The following is a 14727-nucleotide window of genomic DNA, read 5'->3' on the forward strand; positions in this document are numbered from 1 at the left end:
CTTCCCATCTCTGGTCCTCAGATTGTATGTAGATAGAAAGGAACAGATCTTTTCCAAGATCTCTCCCAAGTGAAACTGTGGTTTTTCAGATCCCTGGTAGCAAAGATCTCATTTACTTGGTAATCTTGCTTCGCTCTGCCTGACACACTGTTGCCTTCTTAATGTGTTGTGAGTAAGGAGATGAAGCAGCAGTGCTGTGTTTTGATCTCTCCTGCAGATACGGCAAGCCAGGCTGTAATGCGGAGACGTGTGACTATTTCCTTAGCTACCGGATGATCGGGGCCGACGTGGAATTTGAGCTGAGCGCTGACACAGATGGCTGGGTAGCAGTTGGATTCTCTTCAGACAAGAAAATGGTAAGATGCAAATCATGATAAAAGATGATTTTTTTCTTCTTTAGTTTGCTGTGCTGCTTTAGATTTTGGAAAATGGGCATGGTTTCTCCAAGCCACCATGCCACTATTAAATGTGTGGATTTCTAGCAATTGATCTTCCTTTTCAAAGCAAGGGAAACAAATTGACAAAAGCAGTATAACAATTACATTAGTTACGGCTCTCTGATTGCAAGTGACAAAAAATTCAAGCTAGCTTAAACAGAAAAGGAAGGGCTGGTTATGGGAATATGAGGTATCTCGTGGTACCTGCATTTATTAGTTATCATGGCAGCGATGCTGCAAGAAAAGCCTCCAAACCACATGGCTTATTAGCATTTATTTCTTGTTCACGTGTGTGTGAATTGGCTAGGGTTCAGCTGGGCTTGGCTCCAGCCCATGAGTTGGATTCAGGTTTTCTCTAATCATTCTGGAACCAGCAGCTACCAAGGCATGTGGTTTTCATGGCAGAGACAGAAGGGCAAGAGCCCTCCAAGCCTATTTCAAACCTCTGCTCTCGTCCCACCTGCTAACATTTCATTGCCCAAAGTAAGCCACACAGCCAGGCCCAGAATGAAGGGATAGGGAAGTTCACTCCCCTGCCCAAGAGGCCCTGTGAAGGGGCGGCTGTGTACTAGTATTACTGGGGAATGAAGAATCAAGTCCAACAACTCAGTCTCCCACAGTACGCGTGGGCAAGAACGCCGCTGGACCTCAGAAAGACCAGAGACAAGGAGCAGGACCAGGCAGGGCATGCAGATCCTGGAGTCCCGGGATCGAGTCCCGCATCGGGCTCCCTGCTCGGCAGGGAGTCTGCTTCTCCCTCTGACCCTCCCCCTTCTCACGCTCTCTCTATCTCATTCTCTCTCTCAAATAAATAAATAAAATCTTTAAAAAAAAAAAAAGAAGAAGAAAGACCAGAGACAAGGAGCAGGACCAGGCAGGGCATGCAGATCCCAGGCAGCGATCGTCACTTACCTCTGCTTCTCTCTGTGCCTCTGCTGTCTTCTTCCCTCTTCCCTCTGTGATACCATCATTTGCCACCTCACTGTGCCAGGGTGCTTCCAGAGCCAGACTTCCTTGGGCCCCTGTACCTTTGCACAGGCTGCTGCTCTGCCTTCTTCTTCTTTTCCCCTGCCCTGTCTTGAGGCACCTGCAATGAGTGGAGGCCAGCTCAGACAGGCTTACCGCAGTGGGAGTGGTGAGAAGTGCTCCCATTTGGGATATGCTTTGAAGTAGCTCTGACAGCATTCGCTAGTGGATTGGAGAGAGGTTGTCGGTGGGTGTTAAATAGAGACTGGGGGATCAGGCTAAGCAGTCAGAACCCCGGGGGCTTTGTTCTTGGAAAGGGCACCAGAAGGATGAGCTTCTACCAAAGCCAGTCCAGGCAATAAGACAATGGGCCTAACTGGTAAGATTGCATGGATATGAATCTGCATGTCTTGTCTCCTACTTTAGGGTCAGTAAGAGAGAAACAGCAGGTGTGTACCATCCCGGAAGCTGGCTTGCAATGCGATTGACCGTTTCCTGTCCTAGAATGCGTTTGCCCTCATGGTGCAGGTGTTAAGATTAGGGCGCTCAGAGGACGGAGGTTGAGTAACGGCATTCAAATTTTGTGTGTGACTTTTTTTTAAAAGCTCTATTTATTTATTTTAGAGAGCATGAGCAGGGGAGGGGCGAGGGAGAGAGAGAATCCTCCAGCAGACTCCCTGCCGAGCACGGAGGCTGACGCAGGGGCTCGATCCCAGGACCCTGAGATCATGGCCTCAGCTAAAACCATGAGTCAGACACTTAACCGACTGTGCCACCTGGGTGCCCCTATGTTTGACATTTTGCTCTCTGAAGGCCTTTAACAGATAAGTCTCTCTTTTCTTCTCCTATTGGTCCAAGGAGAAGCATAGCTGAAAATTTTTTCAAAATTTGATGTAAAGGAAAAGCAAAATGGAACCCCTTTTTAATAGCCTTAAACTTTTTTTTTGAAATGGTACATTATTGTTTTTTTTTAAATAAGACTTGATTTTTAGAGCAGTTTTAGGTTCACAACAAAATTGAATACAGGGCTCAGAAAATTTTCATATACTCCCTGCCTGCACACATGCATAACCTACCCCATTATCAGCATCCCCCACAGAATGGTACATTTGTTATGGTTGATGAACACCTTTAACTTTGGGGACCTGGGGTTTTTTTGTTGTTGTTTTTTAAGATTTTATTTTTAAGTAACCTCTACATCCAGAGTGGGGCTTGAAACTGCAACCCTGAGATCAAGAGTCCCATGCTCCACCGACTAAGTCAGCCAGGTGCCCCATTTTTTGGACTTGTTTTTACTTAAATGTACAGGGGGCACCTGGTGGCTCAGTCGGTTAAGCGTCTGCCTTCGGCTCAGGTCATGATCCCAGGGTCCTGGGATCGAACCCCGTGTCAGGCTCCCTGCTCCATGGGAGAGTCTGCTTCTCCTTCTCCCTCTGCCGTTCCCCCTTGCTCATGCTCTCTCTCTGTCTCTCTCAAAAAATAAATAAAATCTTTAAAAAAATTAAATGTAAAATGTACAATCTGCAAGGATAGTGCAATACATATTCTTCACCCAGATTCACCGAACAACTTTCTTTTTATTGTGGTAAAATGTACATGACATAAAATCTACCATCTTAACCATTTAAAAATGTACACTTCAGTGGCGTTAATCATGTTCATGGGGCAACCAGCACCACTGTCTACTTCCAGAACTTTTTTTTTTAACAAGTGATGACATTTTGCCACACATGCTTTAGCTCTCTCCCCTGCTGTTGCTGCTGCTATTTTCATCATTTTCTGGAAACTTTGGAGATTCAACCTATTTGTTAAAGTCGGGAAGTTTAACATTAACATGATAGTATGGTCAAACATAGTGCCCATTTTCCAGTGTTGCCCATTGTCCTGATACTACCCTTCATAGAAATTCTTATTTTAGGACTTAGGATTCTGTCTAGGAACACTATTAGTTGTCATGAATCCTTAGTCTTCTTTATTTTGAAATCGTTTCTTCGCCTTTTGTGTGTGTGTGTGTGTGTGTGTGTGTGTGGTCTTTCATGACTGACATTGGCCCTTTTGAAGATTACAAGTATTTTTTTTTAATACTTTTTATAATCATTTTTTGTAGAATGACTCTCAGTTTGGGTTTGATTGTTTCTTCATGATTAGGTTTGGTTTGCGTTTTCAGCAGGAATACTAAATAGCTGGTGATGTATTCTTTGAACAGTCACAAATCCATCAAATTATCCTATAATTTAGCACTTGATGTCCGCTTCTGCAATGCTAACTTCATCACTTGGTTAAAGCTTTTTTAATAAAAATAATTTTGGAGGGTGGGATTTCAAATTTACAGAGATAATGAAATGGATATATCTGAGTGAAATTTCTTTCTAGCAGAGACGTTTGTAAAAGACGCACCTTTGACTCTTTCCTTCATCGTTTTTCATGGTAGGGTGGTGATGACGTCATGGCCTGTGTCCACGATGACAATGGGAGGGTCCGCATACAGCACTTTTATAATGTAGGCCAGTGGGCAAAGGAGATCCAGAGAAATCCTGCCAGAGATGAAGAAGGAGTCTTTGAGAACAATCGGGTCACCTGCAGATTTAAACGCCCCGTGAACGTTCCCAGAGATGAGACAATTGTCGATCTGCATTTGAGTTGGTATTATCTGTTTGCCTGGGGTCCAGCCATTCAGGGTAAGCTTACATTTTGGCATCTGGATTAAACTCCAGACACTGCTTTGCTTGTGTTCATTATTTATTGGGCAAGAGCAATAAGCCCTTTGGATAGTGTAAAAGACAAAGGAGATAGGATCCTGCCTTTAGGAAGTTGTAATGGACTTATTGTACACATGGACATACAAATGGACAAGTAATATGCGAACGTAGTTGGCACAGTACAAGGTAGTATGTGATGAGCTCTGCGCTTAATGGAACAGATCATGGGTCTGCTATATGTGGTGGTATGTGCTAATTCTCACGACATTCTCATTTACTCCTCACCACATCCTTGAGTGGTATAGATATTATCATCCTCGTTTTAGAGAGATTAAGGAACTTGCTCAAGGCTATACAACTAATTAATGGAAGAACTAAAATTCAGTCCTAGGTCTGACTGACTCCAAAGTCAGTGAGTACTCTTAGCTCTTAGGCTCTAAATATAAAAAATATTGAACAGGAAAGGACATCTGGAGACTTCTGTAGAGACTGACACCAAGCATCCCAGTAGTGTTCACTTTATGACCATTCTGGTAGTCACAAGTCCATCAAATTATCCTATAATTTAGCCCACTGCTCCTCAAATTTTAATGTGTACAGGAATTGCCTGGCTATATCATTAAAATGCAGTTTCAGTAGGTCTGGGGTGGGACCTGAGATTCTGCATTTCTAACCAGCTTCCCAGTGGATGCTGGTTCATTGACGACCTCGCTTTGGGTGGCAAGGCTTTTCAGCAGATCCCCCACAAAGACCCAAGGATATCATGAGACCTTTTGGAGGCTGCCAAAATCAAGTTACATGGTGTCTTCTGCAGTCCTCCTGGCTGATCAAGCCTAATGGCCTAAGAACGGAAATGAGTTCTTCGTGGTGCTTGTAGGAGAGGCTCTGACAGTTGTGTCTTTCTTTACTGTGTGCTCATCAACTTTCAGTTGCCTAATCTGATCTAGGTTTGTTTTTTTTATCTTCTTCTTCAAAATGTTTCCACTGGTTGGTCTGGAGATTTTATACCTTCTTTGCCTGTTTCTTTCTTTTTTTTTTTTTTCCATTCTGAGAGAGAGAGAGAGTGCGTGAGTGAGCGAGAGCATGAGCAGGGGGGAAGGTCAGAGGGAAAGGGAAAAGCAGGCTCCCCAGTGAGCAGGGAGCCCGATGTGGGACTCGATCCCAGGACCCTGAGGTCATGACCTGAGCCGAAGGCAGACGCTTAACTGACTGAGCCACCCAGGTGCCCCCTTTTTGGGGGCTTGTTTCTAATTGGGAAAACATTTGGATGCCTCAGATGGCATCCAAAACATTTGGATGTGACACCTTTCCCATTTGTTTATTTCCCAGGATCCCAGCAATGGATCTGCAGTTATGTCTTTGAGTACTTTCAGTACCTATATCTCAGCCTAGAGAAATGGACCTATTTAAAATGATGGGGTTTGGAGCCCAAAACATTAGATTTGAGTGCAGGTTTTTCCCATTGGTAGCTATACCTGGCCTTCCTCTAAATTCTGAACTCCCATTTCTTTGTATCTTAAATGGGGATGATGAGAATACCAACTTCAAAGGATCATTGGAAGCATTCAGTGAAAACAAGTATTTGAAGTTCCTTTACAATTTGGAAAGTGTTGTACTTGGGAAAGTCATCGTCTCACATAAATGGAATAATAGCCTAACAGTCTAGGCCCTCCTCAAGTCTGATCCCTCTTTGCCTGATAAGCCCTCCAAGACTCTGGGTGTTCTTACTGTCCTCAAACAGAACAGGCATATTCCTACCCCGTATACAGGCTTGTGCACCCTATTTTGATTAAATCCCTCTCAGTTGATCAAATCCTATCCGTTCTCTTAAAGTCTCTCAAAGGGGCTACACTTTAAGCTAAGGCTTAAAGGGGATATGGGATTAGGTTTCCCTCAAGGGCAGTGTTGCTGGGTGGTTAAGCCTAGGAGCCCATGTACATGACCAATGAGGGAGGTTAGGTTAGATGGGAGAGGGGAGTGCATCTGTTGAAAGAAAAATGTCTGCCAACCTGAGGAGTTAGACTTGCGCTAACAGGAGCCAGCACAGAATCTGGAGCAGGGAATTAACGTGTCCGATTTGGCAGGGCTTCCCTAGCAGACAGGACTTTAAAAAACACTCACTCGGAGCCCTGTTTCCAAGGAGACCTTTCCACTGAACTCACACACCTGTGGTCTCCCTAACCCAAGTTCCATGTGGCTTATTCAGGAGGCCAGGCACATTGAATAAATATCAGCTTTTTTTTTTTTTTTTGAAGATTTTATTTGTTTATTTGAGAGAGAGAATGAGAGAGAGAGGGGGGAGGGTCAGAGGGAGTAGTAGACTCCCCGCGGAGCAGGGAGCCCAATGCGGGACTCGATCCTGGGATTCCAGGATCATGACCTGAGCCGAAGGCAGTCGCCCAACCAACTGAGCCACCCAGGCACCCCAAATTTCAGCTTTTTAAGCATCCCATGTACACAGCCTTTCCCTCTTTACACATCTAACCAAGTTAAAAAAAAATGTCTCTAGTCCAGACATTTGTTTGGTATCTTAATCTTCCTGCTACCTCACTCTGCTTCTCAACCATACAGACACGCACACAGCACGCCCACATGCTCTCCCGTCTGATCTGGGCCGGCCACCACGTCATAGCCCACAGACAGTGACAGAGACCTCCATCTAGAAGCAAGTATGGCCTGGTCAGGAGTGGTTGATGATCCATATATAAAAGATATGTTTGAAGGGAAAAAAGAGTAGCTCTTACTGTTTGAAATCAACATACAGTTCTCCTTATGGTATTAGTAAGATAAAACTCATTAGAGACCTTGAAAGTAGGCATTCATACAATACTAGGAAGCAACAGAGTGGGGTGAAATGGAAAGATCAGTAGTATTGTTCTGGTAGTGGGTGTGTGGATTCATGAGAACCAGTCTTCAGGGTAAATTTAGGTAATTTCTATGTTCTTTCTATTTCTATGTATGTACCATTACAGAGAATTCTGATGATAGCTCTAATATCTGATTCCAGATCTTTATAATTCCTGCTTATGTAGTCAATGCTAAAGACTTATCTAATCTTTCTGTTGTTTGCATATATCATTTTAAATCTTTTTTTTTACTGCCCCCTTCCTTTTTCTTTCTTTCTTAAAGGCTCTATCACCCGACACGACATAGACTCACCACCGACTTCAGAGCGTGTTGTCAGTATTTACAAGTATGAAGACATTTTTATGCCATCAGCTGCCTATCAGACCTTCTCCTCTCCATTTTGTTTGCTTCTCATTGTTGCCCTGACCTTCTACTTATTGATGGGAACCCCTTAAACACAGCTGCAAAGCCAACATATTAAATGGATTAGAAAGTCTTTAGTATAAATATATTTTTTAAGAATATGCAGTATAATTTTAGCTTTTCTTATTTAAAAAAAGACTCCTATGATTTCAGTTTTTGGAAGAAAGAGCAAGCTGCTTTTCTAATCAAAGAGGATTGTTTAATATTGATCCCATACTTTTGGAAAGTACTTAAAAATTTTTCTAAGCACTTTCAAATGTGTTTTCTTATTTGAGCTTCAAAACATCTCTGAGTTGGCTTGTTGAAAATTGTCAGTACCATCTTACTGAATGGGATTTGAGGTTGAGGAAAGCTGCCTTTTTTGGTGACCCACATACCATGTGGCCTTGGCTACTTGGTCAGATAACACATAACAAGGTAGAGAAAGAGCTAGGCATACAGCTTCTAAACAACCTTTATTCTTCCAACTACAGCTCAGGAGAGTTACTTGGGACATTACTAAAGAGAACATTACTGGATGGCCCTAGTTCACAATCAACCTTTTAGGCAGAAGAAGTTTCAAATTTCCATAAATGCATTTGGATATTTACACAGCTGATGGGGAGAATGGGAAAGATTATAATGATAAGAAAATGGTCCATACTTAGAGGAAATTTCTTCTCAGTCAGTGAGTAGTTATGAGAAAATATTTTTTATTGCTGTTTGGAAAGGTTAGGAATGGAACTGTGAGTGTTCCTGAAGATGTAAAACTATATTAATGATAAAAAAAAGAAAAAAGGGCATTGTTAGCGGTTAGAATTTGGACTCTTCTCTCACTGTATTTTATAAATTAAACGATTCATGTGTTGTTACAGCTAAATCCGTTGTCAGAGTCGACATCCACGGAGTATGATTAAATATGTATTATAATAGACAAGTCCTCTTAATAAAAATTTAAGGCATTTTGAAAATAAACATTTTTGGAGATTGTGGAGATTTGGAGTAGAAACTTTTTAAAGATGACATTTCTTTTTTAAATCAGAAAATGGGAGATGACCCCTAGAGTGAATTCACCTAGAGTTTCCGTTCAACATGTTCGGACTTGTAAACTGGACCAGCAATCAGCAGTACTTATCATAATGCCTTGACTTAATGCATCCCCTTTTTTCAAAGGAACCCAAATGTTCCTTTGTTCCAAATGTCTGTGCTAACAGCCCATTCAGAGGAAAAGAGTCTATGGGTGTCATTGAGTTGCTGATGGATTTCCACTGGAGAGTTTCACAGTCCTCTGGCTTGGCCCCATCATTGCTATAGAGCTGGATTTGTGGATTTTGTGATTAAACAAGACTGGAGATTGATTTCTAATGCCATCCTTGAAATTCACCGTCAGGGTGAAAGTCCACCTGGGGAGTAGGGGGAGAACTTTTAAATTCTGGAACTGTACAAAAATAAGGAAAACATTGCGATTCTGTGACACACAGTCTACCAAGTGATGTAGGAGAAATAATCCTCATTGCAGAGGGAGAGAGGTTAAATGACGTTAGGTGAGCAAAAGAACTGGGTAGGATTCAAACTCAGGTCATCTGGTTCAAGTCTGTGGCTCCACCTCGCTGCCATGGCCTTGGAACTGAGCCCTCCAGTCCCGGCTGAGGGTGGCCTTTGCACACCTTCTGAGCTATCATGCTTGTTCAGTAGTGAGGATACAGCATATGCAGGCACCCACTTTGTAAATAAGAAGGCAAATATTTTTATACTTCACTCTCTGATGTATATGGTATTTCAGCTATAAATAGGTTAAGACTAAAGAAAGACGGGCTAGCCTCTGTAGCAGGCAGGGAAGGAACACATTAATGGATTTTCCCTCTGCTTGCGTTTCAGGTCAAGCTATTTATTTCACAAATTGTTTCCACTTTGATGACCAGTCTTGCATATTCGTGCTTAGAACTTTCTCTGACTTCTTACTGCCATTAGGGTAAAATGCAATCCATTTTGATTACCTCCCAAATCATCTTTTTTTTTTTTTTTTTAAGATTTTATTTATTTGACAGAGAGATACACAGCGAGAGAGGGAACACAAGCAGGGGGAGTGGGAGAGGGAGAAGCAGGCTTCCCGCTGAGCAGGGAGCCCGATGCGGGGCTCGATCCCAGGACCCTGGGATCATGACCTAACCTGAAGGCAGATGCTTAACGACTGAGCCACCCAGGCGCCCCTCTCCCAAATCATCTTTTGCCACCACTCCTCACTTGCCATGTCCACGCAAGGCAGCTGCTCTCAACTCTCCTCTCATGGTGTTGCCTGTGCCCAGACGTCTCCCACTTCCTGTGCTTGCTGATCTACTTACTTTTCAGGTCACAGCTTCGGTATTTGTTCCTCCAGTCCCCTGGACTAGATAGGTTTAAGTCCCCACCTCATGCTCCCACAGCACACTGGGCTTCTCCATCCAGCTGTCCATCACTCTTTACTGCAATTCCTTGCTCGTCCTCCCTTGCTCGCTCCCCGATGCAGGGACCATTTCTTGCTACTCGTGGTTGTAACAAGACACCGCCACACCGTGGGCGCTCAGCAAACACTTGTTGGACAGAAAAATGTAGATGAAACTGTACTTCCGTGGCAAGTTTGTTTGGTTCAGGGGCTTGTATTTCATATGCAATGTCAGACTGACCAGCATTTTTATATTCTTCCACCTGTGATCAAACCATAAACCGTTTCTTTAGCAAACACTGAACTTTTGAAACAGAAAGTCGGTTCTGTCTTGCCCTGTGGTGAACCTAAATTGATATTCTGAACAATAATTATTGTTTGCAAATAAGAACTAACAGACCAGGAATGCAGAACAGCATTTGAATCATTCCAGAGGACCGTTAGTTTATAGGCACACTGAAATTAAAATTCTGTAGACTTCAACTTCGTTGATTTTTACCTAATATGAGAATAAATTTCTGTTTTATCTCTGTATTCCTATTTTCCAACATAGTACTTGTCACTGGGGAGATGCCTAACCAACATTATTTTTTTCCTAAAATGCCCGAGTAGAACCATAATAACAGCTAAATGTGTTTAGTGCTGTTCTAAACACCTTATGTGGATTAACCCATTTAATCCTCACAATCCCCACAGGAAGTAGATTCTATTGTTAATCCAATTTTACAGATGAAGAAACTGAGGCTAGTCATTTGGCATAAATGACCAGTGCTGGCCATTTAATCTAATGCCCTTACTTGACAAAGGGGCAGCTGAGGCCTAGGAATGTGAAAGGACTTCCTACACATTCGTGTCTTTATGCACACTCATTAAGGTGTTTGTTAAATGGAACCCACCATGCACACTCAAATTAGGTAGGTGCTTTCTCCCCCTTTACTGATTAACAATAAATAGGAGGACTTTTATAGTTCTGTTTGGGGAAAGGGGTACATTTCCCTTTCTATAACTTTCTTCTCAAAAACATTTAGAATCTTTATCAGGTATGTAGTGCTTTTAATAGGTTTTTTTTTTTTTAAATACAGATTGGACAATACTAGAAGAATGTATTTGTCTTAGTTAATTTTTAAAAGTGATTTGCCTAAAACCCCAGGTCTTCTCATTTAGAATCCAATGCCCTCTTATTGCCCCACTGTAGTCTCCAAGCTGAATTTATAACCATGATTTCAGACAAAATGCAGGAGCCATATTTAATGATCTTAAGTTGGCTTTTGACATTAAGGACACCGGAAAGTTCGGACAACTCAGGGATGGATTTTTCACCCCAGACGGTTTTTACTACAATTTCTGTAATTAAGTTTACTGTCTATATTCTGGATTTTGTGCTTCCAAGATATTGCCACTGAGGTTGTGTGTCATTCTCAGGCCTAGCCTGGGGTCCGCAAACTTTCTGTAAAGGGCCAGATGGTAGAGAATTTTAGGCTCTGTGGTCTCTGTTTCAGCTGCTCAGCTCTGTTGCAGTAAATTCAGAACTGGGTAAGCAGCAGTTTTAATTTCTCTAAGCTGTGGCCATCATGAATGACTTTCACTATTGAATTGCTCTTGTGGGGATTATAGTGTTTCAGAGTAATTTATTTCTCTGTAGATTTCTTTTTAAGCATTATCTAAATCTGTTATGCCCAGGGGAGAGTTTTAATACACACGACTATGGCATCTCCCTCATGTATCCTCATGGAAAAATATTTGAGAACTCCTTCACTAGGCCAGATGCTGAGATGTGTATACTTCGTTGTATATAATTGTAGTGTATATCCTTGTTCTCTAAACAGAACTGATTATGTTTAGTGGACAGTTTGATTATTCTCAGTATGTGTGTGTATATACTTGTACATACATGGCGAGGTCTGTGTGTGTTTGTACATAGACGCCATGCCCCTGTGAAGGTCTTTGTCAGGATTGTTTCTGTTCCTGATCCCTTGAATACTCGAAAACCCAAGAGATTCAACATTGTGCATATTACAGGCAAAACTACCTTTGAGTTTATAGGAATTTAGTTTGTAGAAAGGATTCCTTTATTAAGCCTTGCCTCCTCCACTCAACATGATATGAATTGTTAAGAATGTATAAAGTATCACTGTTGAGTTTGACTTGTCTATACTTTTAGTTAAGAAACTAAGGCTAATGTTAATTAAGTAGATGGCATGTTGATAGAACCTATTCGTATTTTGTATTTAGATTCCTTATTCAGATACTCTGTTATTTAGTTACAGGTTGGACTTCCTTGTTTTTATATTTAATAAACAACCTGATATAAGTTCCTTTTCACAAAAATAGTGACTATGCTAGTGTGATTTTAAGTATGTCTGGAGACGGAACATTGAAGTGAATCATCAAGCTCATTGAGATTTTTCACTTAAGATGTACTGATGCTTGTTATTAGGCAAATAGCTGTTCCGTTCCATCCTTCCGGAGGGTAAGTGACTCTCTAGGGTGACTCTCTGTGGTGGTTGTGGCGTTCACCTAGGTCACTAGAGTTACCACTTCAGCACGTACAATGTCCCGGCCACCTGGATGAGTGAATGCAGCTTCTCCACATGCCTTATTCCCACAGACACACTGATGCTGGGACAATCTGGCTCCAGGAGTATTAATATACTTTTTTGAGACTGTCTACAAAATACTATTTTGTAAAAACTATGCCTTTAAATAGACACCGATGGGTTATATTTGTTTTATAATAATTGTGTACCTAATGTTCAATTGCAATTGATTTTGAGATTTATGTATATTTATAAGCCTGTCCTATGTGAATTTTTACTCTAAGATGTGATACCTTACTAATAAAGACATGGATTTCTATTTATGTAAAGTAATTGTAGCAATATTCCTAGATGCTACCTAAATGATTGTTTGGTCCATTTGCCATCACAAATCCTTTTATCTTTAGAGAATTATGTTACAGTTAGAATATATTAACTAGATTTAAACTTTAAAGTATAAATTCTCAACATGGTTTGAAATTCTTCCTGTTGATACAATTAAAGTTAGTTTATAATTCCTTATCGCTTTGCTCTGGTCCATTTTCGGTTTTCTTTTAACATGCTTTCATTTGTAAAGTGTCCCCGAATTTATAGACCTTGGAGAAGATGACAGCCTGTCTTGTCTGACAAAGAGGAAAGTCACGTTGCAGTAGTCAGATAAAAGTCCTTGTAGAGAAACAGCTTGCAAAATGAAATTGTATTTATAGCTTCAGCTTAATACCTTTATCAAATAGTACATGAAGGCCTATAATCCCATTTAAAGGATACAGTATTAATTAGTTAGTAGCATAATTTCGGTTATGAGCCTTACTAGGAGCTAAATCATATTATATGTTAAGAATAGTTAGAGTTTAGTAGTAGAGCTTCATGAATCATGAGGGAAGCATGGGATTTGCAGAATGGAGCTTCTGAGCTGTCAGTACTACCCGGGCTAGGTTGAGAAGCTCAAGGAATGTCAGGTTGGGAAAGAATCAGGCATTACCACATTCTACATTATAGGCTCTAATCCTCACCCTGCCCCAAGAAAACAAATATTTTGGTATTCTAAGTGTTCCCTCTGGCATTTATTTTGCAGGATTCTCAGTGGATAGCTCAGCTGTCAGACCTGAACCTGGTTGATGGTTGAGTTGGAATTTTCTTAGGGCTCAGTCCCAGGCGCAAGGGACTGTTCATTCATTCATTCAACAATTACTGAGGATTCTAATGTGCCAATTCCTATGCTAGACGCTACACAAAGAGGACTGAAGGAAGAAGAGCTTTTGATTTCTGCCCGGAAGAGGCTCACAGCCTCCTGGGGAGGCAGACACATAAACACCACGATAAGACCTTTTGGTGACTGCAGTGGTAAGGAAATACTCAGGTGTGGTGCATGCCTGGAGGACAGACCCTCACCCGCCCTGGGGCAACCAGGAGAGCAGGCGGTGGTCCTGAAACTGAATCTTAAGGAAGGGGTAGGAGTAAAACAGGCAAAAGGCATGGAGAAGCATCTCCAAGAAAGAGGAGAGCAACCCCAGAAGAAAAACCAGCAGGATGTGTCTGGGACCACTGCCGTTTGACAAGGTTTATATGAGTTTCCCATTGCAGCTATAACAACTTTACCACAAATTTCGTGGCTTAAAATGACAGAAGTGTGTTCTCTTTCAATTCTGCTGGCCAGAAGTCCGAACTGAATCTTAGGGCGCTAAAATCAAGATGTTGGCAGGGCTGGGCGCCTGGGTGGCTCAGTCGTTAAGCGGCTGCCTTCGGCTCAGGTCATGATCTCAGAGTCCTGGGATTGAGTCCCACATCGGGCTCCCTGCTCAGCGGGAAGCCTGCTTCTCCCTCTCCCACTCCCCCTGCTTGTGTTCCTGCTCTCGCTGTCTGTCAAATAAATAAATAAAATTAAAAAAAAAAAAAGATGTTGGCAGGGCTGATTTCTCCTGGGAACCCCAGCTTCTGGTACCTATGGGCATTACTTGGCCTCTGGCCTCACCACTCCAATTTCTCTGCATCCTTGGTCAGATTGCTGCTCCTCTTCTGTAGCCTAATCTCTCCCTTCCTCTGATGAAGATATTTAAGATTACATTTAGGCCCCACCCATATAAACCCAGGATAATCTCCTATCTCAAAATCTTTAAGTGCCAAGTGCCTTTAACTACCTAAGGTAACACACCAGATAGGTTGTAGGGATTAGGACATGGCATTTTCCTTTCCACCACAGTGCTGGAGGATAAAGGACAAAGAAGGTATGGGGAGAAGTGAGGGTGAGTGTGGCCCCATCACACAGGATCTTGGAAGTCAGAGTAAAGAGCTTGGACTCTTCCATGGGGTAAAGAGGTTTTGAAGGGATCACGTATTTGGAAAGGTCACAGTGCCTGCAGTGTAGAGAATTGAGTGCAGCAGGAGGGCAGAGATGGCAGCAGAGACCACCCAGAGGC

At 42.1% G+C, this 14727-nt stretch overlaps 1 protein-coding gene across 3 annotated transcripts in view; it reads left to right on the forward strand.

The window, feature by feature from the left end:
* The window catches only part of FRRS1L (ferric chelate reductase 1 like), a 28935-nt gene extending 14849 nt beyond the window's left edge, over positions 1 to 14086 (forward strand). Inside the window, exons 3-6 of one of the 3 annotated variants that reach the window (XM_035016118.1) lie at positions 218 to 356; positions 3835 to 4081; positions 7232 to 7295; positions 13386 to 14086. In XM_035016118.1, coding sequence (XP_034872009.1) covers positions 218 to 356; positions 3835 to 4081; positions 7232 to 7295; positions 13386 to 13401 — 466 coding nt within the window. In that variant the 3' untranslated portion in view covers positions 13402 to 14086. Of the gene's footprint in view, positions 1 to 217; positions 357 to 3834; positions 4082 to 7231; positions 9401 to 13385 lie in introns of those variants that run through there. The other 2 variants (XM_035016117.1, XM_035016119.1) reach the window with 2 other exon arrangements.
* Positions 14087 to 14727: the final 641 nt, after the last annotated feature.

This window comes from Mirounga leonina, unplaced genomic scaffold (genome assembly GCF_011800145.1).
Source record: "Mirounga leonina isolate KUSES-001 unplaced genomic scaffold, KU_Mleo_1.0 Mir_170, whole genome shotgun sequence".
Classification (NCBI taxonomy): Eukaryota; Metazoa; Chordata; class Mammalia; order Carnivora; family Phocidae; genus Mirounga; species Mirounga leonina.